This window comes from Epinephelus moara, chromosome 13 (genome assembly GCF_006386435.1).
Source record: "Epinephelus moara isolate mb chromosome 13, YSFRI_EMoa_1.0, whole genome shotgun sequence".
In the NCBI taxonomy this organism is placed as follows: Eukaryota; Metazoa; Chordata; class Actinopteri; order Perciformes; family Serranidae; genus Epinephelus; species Epinephelus moara.
The window spans coordinates 13492498-13512173 of NC_065518.1; the positions used below are offsets into that span (position 1 = coordinate 13492498).

General features: G+C 41.3%; 1 protein-coding gene across 1 annotated transcript in view; it reads left to right on the forward strand.

The window, feature by feature from the left end:
• The window catches only part of cpxm2 (carboxypeptidase X (M14 family), member 2), a 56219-nt gene that overhangs the window by 8769 nt on the left and 27774 nt on the right, over positions 1-19676 (forward strand). Inside the window, exons 3-4 of the mRNA XM_050060069.1 lie at positions 6398-6507; positions 10972-11111. Coding sequence (XP_049916026.1) covers positions 6398-6507; positions 10972-11111 — 250 coding nt within the window. The remainder of the gene's footprint in view (positions 1-6397; positions 6508-10971; positions 11112-19676) is intronic.

Below are 19676 nucleotides of genomic sequence, written 5' to 3' on the forward strand. Positions count from 1 at the left end.
TCTTTTCACATTGGCATGATACGTGGCCGGTTGCTGTTATTGTTTAACGGTGCCCAGCGTCACTAGAGGGAAACCCTAACCCAGACAACAACGTACGTTACAGGGTCGAAAAGTACCAGTAGGGTGGATGGAAGGTGTGGTGGACAGGTCCAACAACCACCGACTTTCACTCAGGAGGCTGGTGTTTGCTTCCTGTTTGTATGTAAAGCCAAACCCTGTTATTTATTTTTTTTCGAAACCTTAACATGTGGTTTTGTTGCCTAAACCCGACCACATGATTTTGTTGCCTCAACGTAACAGCATACGTTTGTTGTTGAAGAAAAAAAAGAAGCTAATTCCCAGTGTTGTACCAATGTTGTAGATTTATTTTGAAAGAGACTGTCTGCAAACTGTACATTTCCTGTGAACACGGAAGTGTATTTTGACAACAGACATTGCATGTAACAGGCTGAAGTTGACACGGTGTCCCAGAACGTCAACAACAAACACATCCAGGGTACCTTGCACGCAATATTTCGACGTAGAAAGTCCATGACCAAATATCAATTTGGGACGAGGTCAAAGTGAGAATGTGTTAGTGTTGGACGACCTGGGTTGTTACAGCCTTACTTAGTCTGGTATGACTAGTAGCTTATGTTGGCTATTGTTAGCTAACGTTTTTAAACTCTAGGTCAATGGCTCCCAACTGGTGGGTCGAGGGCCCATTCTGAATGGACTGCAAATGACTTGCGAATGAGTCAAGTTTGTTAAACACATTTTATTTTGAAGTACAATGAATGTCCAGCACAAGCTTTTATTTTCAGGTGCTGTTTCCTTCGTAGAGTGAGTGACTAACAGACAGCTACTTGACAGAGACAGCAAACTAGCTTGACGAGTCATACGAAAGTATGACAGAATATATTAAACTGTGGGACGTTGAACGATTTACTAAGGAGCAATTTGGACCCCGTGGGTGGGCCAGTTGGGAACCACTGCTCTAGCTAGATAACATGTAACTGACATGATAGTTAAGTTTATTTGCTCCTAGTCACTCAGTGGTTTTGTCACAAAACTACAACAAAAAACATGATTGTCATTTCCGACTTGCTGTCCCATTCTTACTGAAAACTGTTCCAAGATGGCGACTGATTCATTCAAATGGAAGTTGTTGGTTGCTGGGCGCTGATGCCAAAAAAGTTGTTCAGACTTTTCCATTTTTGGACAACATGCCAATTTAATATGCTGCCATTTTTGTTCACAGGAGCCACTGTGCAGCAAAGGTTAGTCTTGCATCAAGTGTACAGACACCACTTGGTACGGTGCTTGACTAAAGCAGTTTGAAGCTTTCAGTACATAAACATGAGAATTAAAACATTTAAAGTATTTCAATACTGCACCACCAGATGTGAATAAAGATCTCGTAATGTACAAATCCCACTAAACTTCCTGCCTCAGCAGTAACATCCCAAGTGGCCTCGATAGCAACATTTGTCTGTTTTGTCTTTTCTATTACACATTACTGTTATGGCCAGATGCTTTGTCCCTGTGTGGGTCCTCTGTGAAGGATTGCATTCAGATGGTGATAATGATTTAGGGCTTTGCAACATGGCAGGAACCCATTTATTTTTGCCCTGCTAACCTCCATCCTTTGGGCTGCTTTGAGGGCTTGGTTGTCCCTCATGTTCCCTCCATTCAGGAAGCCTGTGGACGGATTCCAAGAGGGTTTTAAATATAGGAATACAGGGTCACAAGTATCAGCACATGTGCTTTATTGCTGTATAGAGTTACTGTGAATACTACACTAACCGGCCTTAGTTACCAGTGGCTAGTTAATCAAGTTTTACTCCTCAGCTTTACAGCAGGAATGAATTTGCTTTATGCACTAAACATAAATTGTCTCATGCATGTGTGGATTTTGGATGCCGATCTTCTCTGTCTCTGGCGTCTTTACAAATCCTGGTTCATGTGATTGACGGTCCTCAGTGTGTCAGGCTCATATCAGGCTGCTGGAACAGTTACACAATGCAAAGGCAGCTTCCTTTATGGCTCAAATATACTGCAGGACTTCACATGCATACATCCTGTAAAAGCAAAAGTAAAAAATCGACAGTATTCTCAGAGAAAACGTCTTCGTCTTCTCTGTGCCTGTTACACTGGTGAATGTGCATGTGCGAAGGCAGTCCTGGCTCTATGACAGCAACATGCGCAGCATATGCTGCATGTACAAACAGACCGGTGCCCAGTCGGAAATTCTTGCTCTGAAATTCTATCACCATGATCCGGGGAAGTCTGCAAACGGCATGATCTGACCCAAAGAGCTGTTGGGCAGCGGGGATTTCACACACCGACCTTGATTTAGCCGTTTGGCACTCACTGGTTGATATCCATTGTAGTGTAAAAGATGAGCCAATCTCACACAAAGAGCTCCATTTAGTGAACACCAGCTTGGTCTCTGCAATCACTTAAAGACAGGCATTTGTTCAAATGAACTGCAAACTCCCTCCAGCAGCGAATGAAAACATTCTTAAGTGATGTGCAGCCTTCTCTTTGAAAGACTGTGTTTTTCTACAATGAAGGCGGAGTGCCTCGAAGATGGCTGCACGCCTGCCAAACCGTTGCTGTGGCATCAGTGGGCGTTACTGGATAATTGCCATACTCAAGGACTTAATTACAAGATGATTAGTCATATGGATGACTGCTAATTGCCATGATCTGGACTGCCAGTAAAGATATGAACTTTGGGAGTCGTTGCATTGTAGATTACTCACATTCTTTGGTTTGGGCTTAGAGGATACCTGCACATTATCAGTAGTCTAATCTTCCACAGTAATGACCATGTGATTGTGAAGTGGAAACATGTCTGAGAGTCAGGTCTGACCTAAATAACCGTCATCAGGGTGATGTCATCAGGGTTATCTCAGCTTGGAGACCTGAAAACACAGAATGACAAACAGCACAGGTCAAACAAAAAGACATTATTAGGTCACTTATGGGAAATGTTGGATCCACAGCACGAACTAAAATTCAGGATACCTCAGCCTCTGCTGCTTTGATTTCTTTTTTTAATCTATCTGTGTCCTAACTTTATGGAAGAGCAATTTAAAATTGCTGGAGTGCTCTAAGGGAACTATGTCGTGCAAAAGGTCTTGAAGGATCCAACAACTTTTTATGATTTTGACCCGTTTGTCAGCTTATCCAGTGTCTGCTAATAGGACTGGCACCAAACAGACTCTCAGTCTACAGCGCATACCAGTGTTTAAGCATGCAGTGGGCATGCATTAAAGGGACAGTTCACCCCCAAATCCAAAATACATATTTTTCTTTTTACCTGAAGTGCCAGGTCGTTCTCAATCCCAACTCGTCAAATTACCACCGCTTAGTCAGTGGATCTTGACGTCAGACTCCGACAGTGCACAGAGACACCCTTCGCAGCAACCGGGCAGCAGCAGTTTGTGACCGGCAACTACCGTAGTAAAAAAAGCAAGAAAGTCTGCAAACAAACTCTGGACTTTCACCCTGGAGTCCGCTGTTTATTTCATGTGTGAAACCAAAAGTCAATCGAGTTATTTTAATAACAACGTAATGTACCATTATGGGTAGCTAAACTAGTGTCGTATTTCACGTGACGTACCTACAGATGTACTAACTGTACGATAGTAAAAAACCTTCTTATTTTAAGGCAGACTTTGATGTTTTTTCTAAACCTAACCATGAACCTTTTTTTGCCTAGATGACATAACCATAAAAAACGAGGTGTACGTTTATTTTGAAAAAGACTGAATGCAAGTAACGAGCAGAAACTGCACGTTTACTGTGAAAAGAGAAGTGTATTTTGAAAAGACACGTTACCTCTCTAAGTGACAGCTTACCGGCTCCGAACTGTAGTTGAGAACACCCTGGTTTATTTACATTAATTTTAGCTTGGCTCATTATTAGCTGGTTGCTAGCTTCGACCACTCTGCGGAAGGAAGGAAGGATGGTGAGGTGTTCGGGTGCCGTTCACAGCAATGGCTTTATTGCAGTCTTCACCACAAAACAACAAACATGGCTTTCTCATGAGGTCAAACAGTAGCCCTGAGCTTATACAGACACTTAACTCTACTGCTATCATCCCTACTTGCTGCACGCGTCTTCACCATGACACCCTGAGAGAACTGCTTCCCTCCACATACACAATGAATTACACATCACACCCTCACATGTTACTTTCAAGGCCAGCATCCTTGAAGGGGAAAAAGGGTGAGCCGGTAACACACGGTGCATGTAACAAGCGTAAATTGACATGCCGACCTTGAGCATCCAAAAGTGATGCAGAAGGGTACGTAGCGCATCATATTTTGAAGTGTAGGTCCTCTGACAAATCAGTGGTATTTGACACGTTGGGATTATAGTGTTGGTGGTGCTACTTGTCGGTCAAGATTGTTCTGAGTTGCCGAGTGAGGAGATATCAGCTGTAGAGATGTCTGCCTTCTCTCAAATATAATGGAATTAGATGGCATTGGTGGTGCTCAGCGCATAAAATAATGCATTTGAAAACTCAACAGCAATGTCTCTTTCCAGAAATCATGACCTGGTTACTCGAGCTAATCCACAGACCTTGTTGTGAGCAGTTTCATGTGGGAAGTATTTTCTTTCTACTGAATTACACCCACCAACTGTATCACCGTGCAGAAGGAAGTGTGCATCTACTCATGGAGGAGAGACTAAATTTGTAAATATCCCATGTAATTATGAGTCAGTAATTCGTGTGTAGTTTTTGGGAGGCTGCAATCATGTGACATGAGTAAAGAAGGAAGTGGCACTGTAAGGTCAGAGGTTGGGTGGCAGATATGTTACAAAACACAGGACTTTCTCCAGGGACTTTCCTGAAGACATGGGCACTTTTTACCAGGTGAAATTTAGTTAACTTTGAGTCATTTTAAGTTACTTCACCACCATATTTTTTTTTCCTAAACCTTTCCTCCATAACTTCATGCTAGGTATGTTATGTAATTCATGGAGCGCTAATTTGAGGGACTATGAACCATTGTAAAATACACACCTGCCAACCATATTACTGTGCAGAGGGAAGTGTGCATCTACTCATCGATTAGAAGCTCATGCTCGTGACAGCGCACGGTCACAAAACACAGGACTTTCACCCAGGAGACAGGTGTTCAGGCCTGTGTGAAACCAAGTGTTATTTTTAAGATAAGCCATCATCGTGTTTCTCTTCCTAAACTTAACCTATGTAATGTTAACGTAGGTTAAGTTTATACAGTGATAGTTGGCAGGTGTTGTTCAGTAGAAAGAAAATAGTTCCTACATGAAACTGCTCACAGCAAAGTCTGTGGATTATCTTGAGTAACCAGGTCATGTTTTCCGGAAAGAGACATTGCTGTTGGGATTTTCAAATGTTCCATTATATTCAAGAGAAGGCAGACATCTCTGTGGCTGATATCTCCAACACTCTGCAACTCACACCAAAACAATCTAGACTGATAAACAGCACTACAGGTAAGAGGAAAAATATGTATTTTGATTTTGGGGTGAATTGTCCTGCCTAGGTATTCAGCAATGTAAAAATAGAGCTTTTATTAATTCAAACCCTTCTGACACTGAAGTATCTTTCTTTAATCAAATTATATATCTCTTTCACCAGTACCTCTAAACATGCTTGACAGGTTTGCAGCCACAGCTGCTGCAGTTTCCCATTTTCTCCCTTTCATGATACTGCCTTCGCCACTTCAACAGTTTAATCAGGAATTCAGGGTGCAGTGAGATGGTTGCGATAGGATGCAAAATTACAAGAAAGGAAGCATTCATAGTGTACAGTCATTAATCATCTGTGAAGATTGAACAATTTGAAATTCATAACAGTTTAGACATCAAAGCCTTCGTCACGCTGTTAGACTCCATTTCAGTCACACAGGCTCACCTGCTGTAGTTTGGGTTTCAGAGAAAATTAGTGTGGGGAACATTTGATGCACATGAACTTGTCTTTGTTTGTTTTTAACAGGTGATGAAATTAGCTGCAAATTAGACTCATTTGAAGAGAATATTTCAAGATGTGAAGAGTTTCCATTTTGAGTTGTTTGGTTCGGAGGCAGATGAAGAAACAGCAACACGGATAATGGCCGCCATAATAGCAATCACTGTCTGCTCTAATTAGGAATGAAACTGTTGGTTGTTCGCTGTGTGTTGACTACAGTACGTTTTCTGTATAAAGCTCCTATTAATAGACCTTCTCATTAACAAACACACTGCAGCTGCTGTCTCGTTTGCTTCACACATTTGAGCTCGCTGTGCAAAAAGTCTAAATTGCTCATTACTGTCGAATCAAGAAGTCAGGAGCTATACTGTGCTGTAAGCAATGCAACACATGATACATAACATTACCATCACCATCACAGACCAATTTATCATTCTTGTTACCCAGAGTGCCCTCCCATGGGACTGGAGACATTGAAGATTGATGATTTCCAGCTTCACGCTTCAACTACAAAACGCTACGGCCTTGGTGCACACAGAGGTCGTCTTAACATTCAGGTAAGCTGGGAATGCAAAGTGCTGGTAGCTTGGGCAAGCTTAGCAGAAATGTTGGGGCTCGTATTTTACCCTGGGCGATCTCACCTTTCCTCTGAAGCTTCCATGAAAGCGTCTTTTTCCCCCCACAAAGCTGCATTACAACAGAAATATGATCCATAGATAGCATCTTTTAATTTCAGGATCACTTTAAGTTCATATTCCAGCTTCATGAAAAGATGCCGGCCGCGATAACTGTGAATGACATTATCATTCTGCTTCAGCATATTTTTAATACTCATCTCAGCAAAGACAATAATGTTGCAATCAAACCAGGGGCACATCCCCAAACCTAACAGAGAAGACTGGCATCTGGGAGAAAAGGTATTTCCTGTTAGTGCAAGCTGTGCTGTGAGGGTATTAGCATGTGTACAGTCTGCAGCACGCCTCGTCTTCTACAGGCTGCGCTGCTCCGGAGCCACACAGTTAGTGAAACACGCACACATGCCCTCTTAATCCGCACAGGACAGCAAGGCATTATGTTTCAGGAATCAACAAAACAAAAGATTTGTTTGTTGGGTGCGTGTGTGTGTGTGTGTGTGCACCTCTGTGTGTGTGAGTGCCTGTCAGGGATCATAGACAGGCAGAGATAGTGTCCGTTGTAGAGAACAATTATCTGTAAATCAGGAGGAAAAACATAGAAAGCAGATGTTGCCTGTTGAATCGGGCCTGTGGCCAGTGAGCTTGGTTTATTTCCACTTTCGTAGCTTGCTACAGTTTGTTTAAATTCCAGACACCAACAGCTCTGTGATGAATTTAACTTTCTTTTTCGGGGACACAGTGAAACATGAACAACTGAAATACTCGACAAGATGAAAATGACACCCTCTAAATTTGTAATAGTTGTTAAAGAAATGTTCAGAAAGTGAAAATTGTATTGTTACCCAGCAGAAAAAAGGTCCTTGGTCTGCACCTGGATCAGGACTGGCACCAAAAAGTAATCACCCTCCATATTTCATTCAAAATCAGTCAACAAAGTTGTGACATATTCTGCTAACTGACAGACAAACAGTACACAGAACAGACTCCGGCTTGGCAGAAGTATTTATTTGCAAATCTCACAAATCATTCAACAGTAAACTTAGACATGCATTTTTGCTTTAGGAATTTGGTTTAAGGCAGCTAACAGTTACGTCTTGGCTGGGATGTGCTCCTTCTAGCTGCCCGTAAATGAAAGCCTGGGTATCGTTTAGATTGTTTAGTTTTCATTTGTACACATGTGAAACATATTTTTTATCTTTTCCATTTTGGACTTGGATCCAGACAGGAAGTTGGATCGATCAATATGTTGAGCCACGCAACACGATAACATTTGGAAGATGTGTACAGTGTATGTGTATATTTATAGAACTATGATTCCAACTTAGTTTCCAGAAATCCAGCTCTAAATCCAAATCCATCCAATATTTCTTATATTTCTTCAGAGGTACAGGACAAATGCTATTTCATTAAAGCTGGGGTATGCAGTTTTCCGATAATCTGACCACCTGTATGCATGTGCTTCAGACAGTAACCAAGTGTGTTATTTATTCAATCTTATTTTGTTGTAAAGGTATGCACAACACTTTCACTCAGCCCCCCTCTTTCTCTGTTTATCAGAACACAAATGAGACAAAGTTTAGCTGGTGAGCACCCTGCAGTCCCCCTGGCTTACCCCCTGCTGCTGTTTCCCTGGGAGGAGGGCGGCAAACCCCTTAGTACTGGGTGTAATAGCAGGCTGGTGGCCAGCAATAGCACCAGGTCTAACCTGTGTAATGGCAGCAACAGAAAGTTTTCGGGGAGTTGGAGCTGTCTGATCCGAGCCTTGAAATCCAGACTCAAATCTAGGAAGATTTTGAGTCTGACCCTCACCAATACACCCTTCCTACCCAAGGGGTGGCACTAACTGAGGCATATTAAATGCCGCCGCACGCAGTTGGATAGCACAATGGCCAATCAGAGCAAAAAACAAGGTGACATATTCATTGCACTAAGCCCCATTTGTTTGATAACCAGTGGGGCTAACTGATATATTATGCTTTTGCCGTATCCTGTCGGCAAAATGGCAAAAACGTCCTTCCTGGAAACGAAGGCTTCTAGGACAGTTTTCTGTTCCCCTCTCAAGGAAAAAGATAAGTGTAGTTGGCTTAGTGTTTCTTCCAAAGCTAAGTTGAATGGACGTGGTCCTTCGTCAGCTGCCATCTTGGCTGTTTACTTTTTGACTCCTACGGCGCAGCGCTCATCATGTTACGCCCGCCTAGAGCCTGCCTCTGTCAGATAGACTGATCTGATTGGTCCGATGGCGATTCACCGGGCTCTCCTCGTCAGGGCCAGATCCCCATGCAGAGCAAATTAGAATTTGCTAGGGGCGGGGCATCTGGATTTCCAGGTTAGTCTGATCCCTCAGCACAGGTTGAATTTGGGTTGCTGCAGCCGTAACTGTGGGTCAGTTCCCAGAGCTGCTGCCGCTCTCCTCCTGGTAAGGTTGTCTGTAGTGGTGGGAAGTGACGAGGAGGACGTGATTTGATTCTTTAGCTAACGTTAGCTACATAAGCTTGAACTTGAAACGGCTCTATAAGCAACATTATCTCTCCATCACTGAAATGCAGCACCGATATTAACTTGTGTTTTATTTCATTTGTTGTCAGACCTTCTCTGCAGGATACTCCCCAACTGAGGCTTTCACTGAAGGGACGTACATTTGTAGAACAGCCAATAGGAACGCCCTCTCTGTCTTTCATGACCTGTGATTGGCCAGAGTCTCCAGTCATGGGCTAGATTTTCTAAAGCTTAAAAGCAGAGCCAAGCGGAGATGCAGAAGTCTAGTTTTCTCCCAGATCACTTGAATTACAATATAGGTAATTATGGGAATTTTGCCCCATGACACCAAAATAAAACTGCCTGCCCCAGCTTTACTTTTTCTTGTTAAAGACTTTGATAAAGACTTTAAATACAGTACATTTACTAGGATGCATTTCGTGCAAGCTTCTGACACCCAAAGGCAACTCAGGTCCTGAGTGGTCCTGGTTGGCCATATCCTCTCACAAAGCTAATGCAGCTGCAGCCTTGTCAGCTCTCTACTGCATTACTACAGCTGCATACTTTGGCTTGAATAAATACGGCTGAAGATCTGAGACAGCCAAAACTCAGAAAAATGTATCCTCGTCCACAACATCCTCTGCACTCATATTTTTGGATGCCATATTTGCATTTGGAAACATAGCTAACGTGCAATACAAGTGAGGAGAACAAGGAAGTCCTGTTTTTTAGCAGCATCTAGAGCACACCCTCGGGCTACTGGAGGTGACAAATGATGGCGCTGGATGCAGGAAGAACGACAGATCTGCAGCCTTCTCTGTCAATGTAGCTCGCACTGAGGAATTTATTCTTCAGTGGACAAGATTTACGCTCAACACGGAGTGGACATCCACATTAAAGGTGACGAGTTTTCCCTTGAACTGACATAATGTACCCTGTAGTGGTAGTTGATGAGGTGGGTGTACAGCTAGGTAGATGGGTAGGTTACAGAGGAGGAGGTGGGTTCACTCTCCTAGAGACAGAGACAGAAAAAGAGGAGGGTATACCCTGCATCCTGCGTATACCCTCCTCTACGCCACTGTCTTTGACGTGAGTATACATAAATGTTTATAAATTATGCCAAGTCCCATTCTCATGTGTTCACATCTTTAAATAATGAGCCAGTGTACATCAAAGAGACCTGACAGTCACTATAAAGAGGCAGCGATAGCATGCAGTCAGCATGTGGGTGCAGTATGTCATCGTGATGTTAACATTTGGACAAAGAAGATGAACGATGTGACCTGTCAGCACACGCAGCATGTGTGTGACTGTTCACACATGTCGCTCTGAGCCAACACTGTCAACTGGCACAGGGCGCGCTTCACGGAGAGAGTGGTGTTTTATGGATCATAATTAATTTAACATTTTCAGCTGTTGAACAGAGCAAGTGTCAAGAAAATGTGTCCTCACGTTCCATCAGTATCACGTACACTGAGACCGTTGAATGCTGGGAAATGGGGAGGAAAAAGCCCAGACGGTGATTTCAATGCTCAGCCCTGTCTCACAGATGTGTCCTGTGTTCATTCCCATAACTCACCCTCACTGGCTTTGTTTTTGCCTTTGTTCACCCAATTTAAGTATCATCCAGTCTATTTTGGGTGATGTAACCAAAATGTACAGTAGCTATGCTGCCTTTATCACGTTAGAAGACACAGAATAAACTCTTAAAGATCTTAGCCTTGTTGACTTTTGCATGCTTCACCCTCTCCTCTGTTAACTCCTTTAATAAATGTGCAACAAAAACAAGCAACACGGAGGCGGTCAGCATTACCAGTCGCTGTGTTGCACCATACACAGACTGTGTGTTTGTGTCTCCACATGGACATCTGGAATAAAATTCTGCTCCACACGGCTGTTTCTGGCCCGCAGGCTGGCCTTTATGAAGATGACCTCTATGACGGGGCCTGGTGCGCTGGGAGGGATGACCCGCTGCAGTGGTTCGAGGTGGATGCCAGGAGGCTGACAAAGTTCACAGGGGTCATCACACAAGGCAGGAGCTCCCTCTGGTCGTGAGTAGGAACCCCACAGACATGCACGCAGAGATGCAGATGGTGGAGGACGAGGATTTTCTCGTCCAAGCTAACTAAAGGATGAATGTAGGGGTCGGATTTTGTGCCAGATCTATTTCCACCGCAGAGTACGGTTCAGTTTGACTCACTCTTGGTACCAGGTCCTTTTTTAACTTTTGTTTTCAACTACAGAAAGTAACCGCTTAGTGTAGGCCGGATTCTCATCTGGTCGCCACAGCAACGCCGCATGAATCAGCTGTGACATCATCTTCAATGCCACACTGACTGAATCCTTCCATCTGCAACCAAACAGGGGAACTCCTGCATTTCATCATTTGTATGGTGTAATTTATGGCATAATTGTGTGGGTTGTTTAGGTCGAGAGAAGGAAAATAAGTGGCTGCTATTGATGGTAGCTTGGCTATTTAAAAATGGCAGGTTTGTAAAGGATGTCCCAGTGACGATTCTCAGACCAATCAGTGGTCTGCAGGCTTTTAACTCCAACTTTTAGTATGAGTTCAGCTTGCTCCAAACCTCCTCCGAGGTAGTGCCACAAAGAGTGAGTTGAGTAGGGCCGTGCTGTAACGTACCATGCAGTGGAAATATGGCGTCAGTTGGCTTAAACCCAGGTGATATCTGGTGTTTGAAGGTTGTTTTAAGAGAACATTCAATTTTGTAAAACGAGAAAAGAAAGCTCTCATATATTGATGATCCAGCACATTAACCATGGATCTTTTTGAGCTATGTCAGATTTTATCAGGCGTCCGCTTCAGCGGCAGCCCTGGCTGGAGGCATTACGTTTTGGGGTTGTCCATCCATACATCTGTATCCATATTTCTTCAAATCTGGCATAAATGTCCACATGAACTCAAAAATGAATGAAATAAATTTGGTGGTCAAAGGTCAAGGTAACTGTGACCTCACAAAACTAGTTTTTGGCCATAACTCAAGAATTCATACGTTAACTAAAACAAAATTTCACACAAATGTCCAATAGAATGAAATGATGAAGTGATGACATTTTATATCCAAAAGGTCAAAGGTCAGATTCACTGTGACATCATAATGTTCAGCAAAAACATTACTCAGTGGCATAACCAGTGTTGGGGTTAATGCCTTAAAGTAATATATTACGTTTTAGCAGTAATAAAGTAAGGTAACATGCTACCAACAGGATTTAAAATGTCACGTAAAGCGTTACCACCCAAAATACACTGTTTATTGTTTTCATTTTTCATTTATCCACACAGATCCACCCTGAAAAAAAAACAACCCCTGAAGGTTACGCTACAATAAGGGTGCGGCTGGTAATTTGCAAATCTGGGTCATGGCTTAGCCTGCTGTGCGTTATCATGTTCAGTGTGTTTCCATTAATAAACCCTCAACGTCTACAACATATCCTGTCCTGCATTTGCATCCTAAGGCTGCTAGAAAGCAGCAGGGATAAAGAGCTGGTCTCTGGTTTGTTTTTTCCTTGTCCCAGTGATCGACACATCTGGGTGATGTTAGTATATGTTGGATGTGTTTCCATTCACATCCTCTAGAAAAAACGCAGAGCAACACCAGCACACCGTCCCGTTCTTATGTATAACTCTCTCTCCGGTGCTGCCGTAGCTGAGCGGCACACCAGGAACCAGCATAGTGATTTAATCGCACGCCATTCTGTTTGTCGTGCTAACCTCAATACTTGTTTATTGTGTTTAATGTCATAGCCCCAAAAATATTTATCCATAGCTCATAATTATCAGACGTTGATCCTCTGCCTGTCCCTCCCCATGTCCAAGGTTATTCATTTATTGTAAATGGTTTAGGCTATTTAATTGTTATATATCGTCCTGCTATCGTTAATATAAGCAGGGGATTTTAATACAAAGTGGTAACCACTGTATGTGAATGCATAAATGGGTCAGAGCTGCACAGCACTGGATTTGAAATGAACTCTAATAAACTGGAGCTTCTGTGCACTGAATTTCATGGAAACCAATCCAATAGTTGTTGAGACATTTTACTCAAACCACAAATGTCAAACTCATGGTGACACTATGGTAAACAGGGGATCATCAGAGTAAGTAGGATTCATCCTCTGGGGCCCACAAATATCTGTGCAAAATTCCATGTCAATCCATCCAATAATAAAGTTGGTCTAGACAAAAGTGGTGGACCCAGAGCTTGCATGGCTAATCAAAATCCAAACACAATAAACAGCCAAAAATCTAATTACATTATGGCACAAGTTTGCATATAACTATGGGAAACTAAACCTGGATGTAGACAGACAGCGATAATTGTTCCAGAACTTTAAACGACTCTTGGATTTTCCTGTAAAGCCAACTGGAAAATTCTACCTCACAAATATAAACAAAACAAGCTTTTCAATCTGGTGCACATGGTGCAGCAGAACCCTCGCTGGCATTTGCCCTTTTCACAAGTCTTTTCTGATCCCTTCACTGTGGGATTAGGGATTTATGAATTTGATTGATTGGAGCACTGCCTCATTCTTTCATCTCTCTTAAAAGGTCACCACATTAGAAAAATAACGCAGGAGAAATAAGTATTTTACAGCACTGTCGGCTTGTTCATCACACTCAGATGATGAGGGAAAAAAGAGGAAGATAAAAAGTAGGGATTATTGTTTAAACTTTACACATTTCAACACTTTAATTATGTTTACAGTAAGTGTTTACTGACATAGCATGAGTCTGCTGTGCGCTGCTAACAGTGTCTGTGAAGATATGAATTATAGTACCATCAGGTCTCCATGGCAACCTATGTGCTTAACTTCTAAATACAAAGAGATGGGCATAATCTCACCTCCCACTGCCTCGGCTCAGTACATAAAGTCTGCGGGTCTTTTTTGAGTATGCAGACATTATTAAACATTTGCTCTAAATATAGGACCCGACTTAACATTCCCATTGCTTCAATTACTGTGCCAGAGTGTGTGTTATTTTAATACTATGAAGTTAGAATATGTTATGTATAACTGTAGAGTAGCACCCTTTCTAACATCACACTAAAAATCCCTGGGTCAAATTCTATCACGTTTGTGTCAATAAAGCATCGAGGCAGTAATGGCGTAAATTTAACTACAATAAATAAATAAATAAATAAAAAATATATATAAATATTTAAAAAAAAACTATATAAAAAAATAAAGCATTATGGCAATAATGGTGTAAGTTTAACTACAATAAATAAATGAATAAATAAACAAACAACTAAATAAATAAATAAATAAATAAATAAATAAGAAATAAATTTTAAAAAAAAAACAGAGAATTTTTTGACCAAATAATTACTTCAGTTGGTAAAACAAGTGAATTAAGTTTGTTCAAATCAAGTTAACAAGTGAGATTAACTGGGCTGACAAGAAATAAATCAATGAAAAAATAATTATAATATATAATATATATAAATAGTTATGTGTGATCAATTGAAGTAATTTTTTATTTTTTTATTTTTTCAGTGGGATAGGAAACCATTGGGTCACCAATTAAACTCAAGACAGTATTTGGACTCAGTGATATTTATTTCTTTTAAATTTTTTTTTATTGTTTATTTTTTTATTTACAGCTGTCTTATTCCCCCAAACTAAAATATGATTATTTTTGATTTTTGAGCCAGTAGTAGACACACATTTTTAATTGATTAATTTAAAAAAATATTTATTGTTTAATTTAATTTTTTTGTCCTTTTTTAATGAACATTTTTTACATTCAATAAGTACACTAACAAGAGAAAAATAAAAGAAAAAAGCAAAGCAGTACAAAGGGAAAAAAGTCATGACAAATTTCCCTAATTTAAAGCAAGGTGTCATATATGCTACATACAATAATCATGTGGAGTCTCATTGGCTAAATAAACACATAATTTTCTCCGCCATGTTTCTCCCAATTAATTTTGAAGTTGTATACAATAAGTTTTACCTTTAAACTTTAACTAATGCATCAACAGTTGTGGAAAAAAAATGTGCATATGATACACTTATTATTATTACCATGGATATGTAACGTGTGTATATTACTGTGCAGAGGATATGTTAAACTTTGTGTTTCTTTACATGTGGTTATGTTCAAGCACAAAACCCACCTGGTAATGATTAAGAGTAGATCATGTTTTGGGTTAAAATGCCTGCTTCTGGTGGCACAATTGCAGCTGAAAATTCTGCCAATGTCTTGCTTAAAAACAACTGGTGCTGTTGCTTGTTGGTCTCAAACAGTCATCTGTAGCTTTGAGGCCGTGTCAACCAAGTGTTAAGCCATCCATTATGCCCTCCACCTCTTGATGACAAAGTCAGAACTACGTCACTTTAGAAATGTTGATACGTATGAAACATATAAATGTATTCTATCTGCAGTTTGCAGAAACATACAATGCCAACATTTTCTTCTGGTGACAGTTTGCAGCTACTTAATGACCCTGCCCATTTTTTCATTTGCTTCATTTCAGTTTTAACACTTAAATTGGAATGCAAAAAAATTAAATTCAATTAAGAACTCGAATACTGCGTCAAAACAACTCATCATCTTGGGTTTAGGAGTTGGTGCTTCAAGTCCGTGTCTGGACCAAATGTAGAGTGTGGACTGGTTGTTGGAGAGGTGCCAGTTCACCTCCTGGGCACTGCTGAGACGCCCTTGAGTTGAGCAAGGCACCAAACCCCCAACTGCTCAGGGTGCTTGTACATGGGCATCCACTTTGCTCTAACATCTCTCCTTTTAAAGCATGTATTGGTCCTGTTTGTGCATGTGTGTGTATTTCGGGCCTGAGGGAAAACTTCAAATTTCCCCTCAGAGATTAATAAAGTATATCTTCTTCTTCTTGATGGGTGACACAATGGTTTTCTATCCACAGGGCACTGGGTGAAATAAACCCTATCTTGAAGCTACTGTATATTGAAATTAGGTCAACTGTCAACTGTGCTCACATACTGTACAGTACACACACACTTTATTCCATGAGCTCTTGAGAAATCCACTGTGAGCTCCCAGAGGACTGTGTGTGTGTGTGTATGTGTTTTGTTATGAAAAAGGTTAACCTGTAGTCATACTGATTGCCCTGGAAATATTCAGTCCAAACTTTTCAACCTTGTCGCCAGAAAAAATGTTGGCACTAAACATTTCTGAAAGGACGGCAGATTAGATACCGCACACCAGTGCAACTGGGCTGGACAGCCACAAAAAAGGTTCACAGGCTGAGATCAATGCAACAAAAAAAATTGTCCATTTATTTAACCTCAAAGTGCAAAAAACAATAAAAAGTAAATAAAAACGGCAGCAAACGTTTCAGTCCTTGACTATCATCAGTGCTACTGATGTACGTGCTTCACAGAGCAGATATAGACACACACAGATTCCTACCAGGTGTGATGAATCAGTCAGCTGGTGCCACTAATTAGATGAGATCAGCTCTGAGGAGCAGAGGACTGATGACCACATCACAATAACCTGTCCAATGAGTATTGTACAAATCACAACATCCTTAAACACCAATGTAGCAGAACATAAAAATATACAAATGTACAAAAAACACAACTATAAACAGAATACTAAAAGAAGATAGGAAAAGATATGACAAAGCATGTCCACTAAACATTTCTGCAAACCACATATAATTCACATTTGCACATTATTATGTCACGGGAACGTTGAAACTTTACGGTTACGGGTAGAAAAAGTTCATGTTTTGGCCTAAAGTACCTCATTTAGGGGCTCAATCCAATGCAGCGATGTTGCAGTAAAAAACAACTGCTTTTCATGCCTAAAAAGCCACAGAAAAAAACAATGATGGGTTTCTACAAAACACCCACATTTGGTGTCGAAGAAGCCGCTTGGAACAGTAATGATTCACTAAAAAATACCTGGTTTTGTAGTCTGCAGCGTGGCAGGTGTCTGGCATGCCAACCACAATCCCCTCCACCACTTGGTGACGCAGTGTACTTATATATAACATTACTTTAGAAAACTTCAATTTAATATGTATGAAACATGCAAAGGTAATGTGTTCGTGGTTTGCCAACCCAATCATGAGAAAAAATGGTGGCACTGTAGGTTTCTGCAAACCATGGATATGTTACATTTGCATGTTACTATGTGGCAGAGATGGGGGACTTGAGTCACATGACTTGACTCGAGACTGACTCGAGTCACAACTATTATGACTTTAGACTTGCTTGACTAACGTTGATAAAAGACTCAACTTTGACTTTGTATTCACGACTTGAGACATGACTTTGACTTGAGACAGATGACTCGAAAGGTGTCACTTCTGTTTCTCACGAGACCGTGAGACATGGGCACCGCGCTCATGTATGTGTGCTTGCTTTCTCGCACTGGCTGGTTGGTGCAGCCTGGACCCAAATGTTTTTGTTGCCATTTGCGGAGCCTGGGCTGCCTACAGAGACCGGACTTTTTCACAGCATATTCAGAGGACATGTAGCTAGCGGATCATGAGGAGATGTTTGCTGTATGTGACTTGACTTGCTTGACTTATAGCAGGGACTTGACTTGACTTGCTTGATTCTCACCACAACTAACTTGGGACTTGCTTGAGACTTGCACATGTGTGACTTTCCCCCATGTCTGCTATGTGGTGGATACATTGACACTTTACATCTCAGCAGCGCTATGTTTAGGCACAAACACGTCTTGGTTATGGTTAGGAAAAACATCATAAAATACCCAGTTTTTGGGGCACAGTCCCCGCAGGCAATGCAGTGACATCTTGGTAAAAAAACAACCACTCTCAGTGATACTATCTCTACCAGTGGGTCACTACAGAACACCCATGTTTGGAGCCTACAAGGCAAATGGAAACACACCTAAAAAGACGCTGGCAAAACACAGATGGTTGCTACAAAACACCCACGTTTGGCGTCTGAAAAGCCGTTGGAAACAGCAATGACTCACTAAAAAGCAACTAGTGTTGTGGTCAGCAGCTTGGCAGACATCTGGTCAAAGTGACATGCCAACCACCATTCCCTCCAGATGACCAAGTCAACTTATGCTACACCACTTTACAAATGTTGATATGATATGATAAATAGCAAACATACTAATGTATTGTAATTGTGGTTTGTAGAAACGTGCAGTGTCACATTTTCTCCAGGTAACTGGTTGTTTCAACAAGACTGGATTCTGCATTATATTAATCAGGGAACAATGTGGAAAACTGTATAGAAGGGATGTCAAACATACGGCAACGAATTCCCGCTGGTGATGGATGCAACACGAATGACGCAAAATTATTATTTATACATTATTAAGTGATGGTTTTACTGGTCCGGCCCACTTGAGATCAAAGTGGCCTGCATGTGGCCCATGGACTAAAAGGAGTTTGACACCCCTGCTGTATAGGTTTATGGCCTGAAACTGTATTTTGTTAATGGCTTTAGGGCAGTTTTCCCCCTTAGAAAGGTGCACCAGTCTAGGCGATAAGAAGCAGAGCCCCCTTACCTTTTAATAAAAGGACTTCTGTCAAACAAAAAAGTAATGAACTAAAGGTAAAAGCTATATTTGCGTTTAATCACAGCCCTGTATTCATCAAGGAAACCAACTGCCTCTGTTCACATTTTTCCCTGCCATCTTCCTACTCCGACTTTGCTCTGTAATAATATTTGACAACTTTTGGCCTTTGCACTTCCTAATTGGAAAGGGTGGGCACAGACTTCTGGAAACTGCTGTGTAGTTAGAGAGCATGGGGAGATACTCTATCAGGCTGTGTTTGTAATTTTCCTTCAAGGCCAGCACGATCTGAGGGTGCAGAAGACTCCGATGCCTGAGACAGAATTTCCCCCGCAATTAGCTCCGTAGGCCATGTAGCTGTCTGCGGTGCCAGCCCAGGGGCATCGAACAGCACTTTAATTAGCAGAACTGGGAATTCTTACCAGGCTGGACCAGCTCAGCACTGATGTCTTTATCCAGAAGCAAGAGAGTCACTGTCAGCCTACATACCGCTCACCATGGGCATGATGAGACATTAAACCTTCAGTAAAGTCTTTTTGCAGACAGACATAAAGAATTTTGTGTGATTTTGATGTTTCACCTCTCTGTGCTCTACCTATGGTACTTTCCAAGAATGACACCAGTGTGTTTACAAGTTTTAGCTCAGCAACTACAATAACAAGGTATTTTTCTGTTCCAGAAAGCCGTTTCTTTCCATTTATCTCAAGCAAGTTTTGAAACTTGCTTGATTTTTGTAATCCATTACAGTGATCATTAGGTCTGCATTGTTTTTGTCATAACTACATTATCGTTGGCAGGGCCATAGCCTGAATTTTAGAAATGCTAATTTAACTCAATTTTTTATACCTGCTTAATTCAATTTCAATTCAATTTTATTTATAAAGCCCAGTATCACAAATCACAATTTGCCTCACAGGGCTTTACAGTATACAACATCCTTCTGTCCTTTGGACCCTCACAGCGGATAAGGAAAAACTCCCCAAAAAAACCCTTTAATGGGGAAAAAAACGGTAGAAACCTCAGGAAGAGCAACTGAGGAAGGATCCCTCTTCCAGGACGGACAGACGAGCAATAGATGTCGTACAGAACAGATCAGCATAATAAA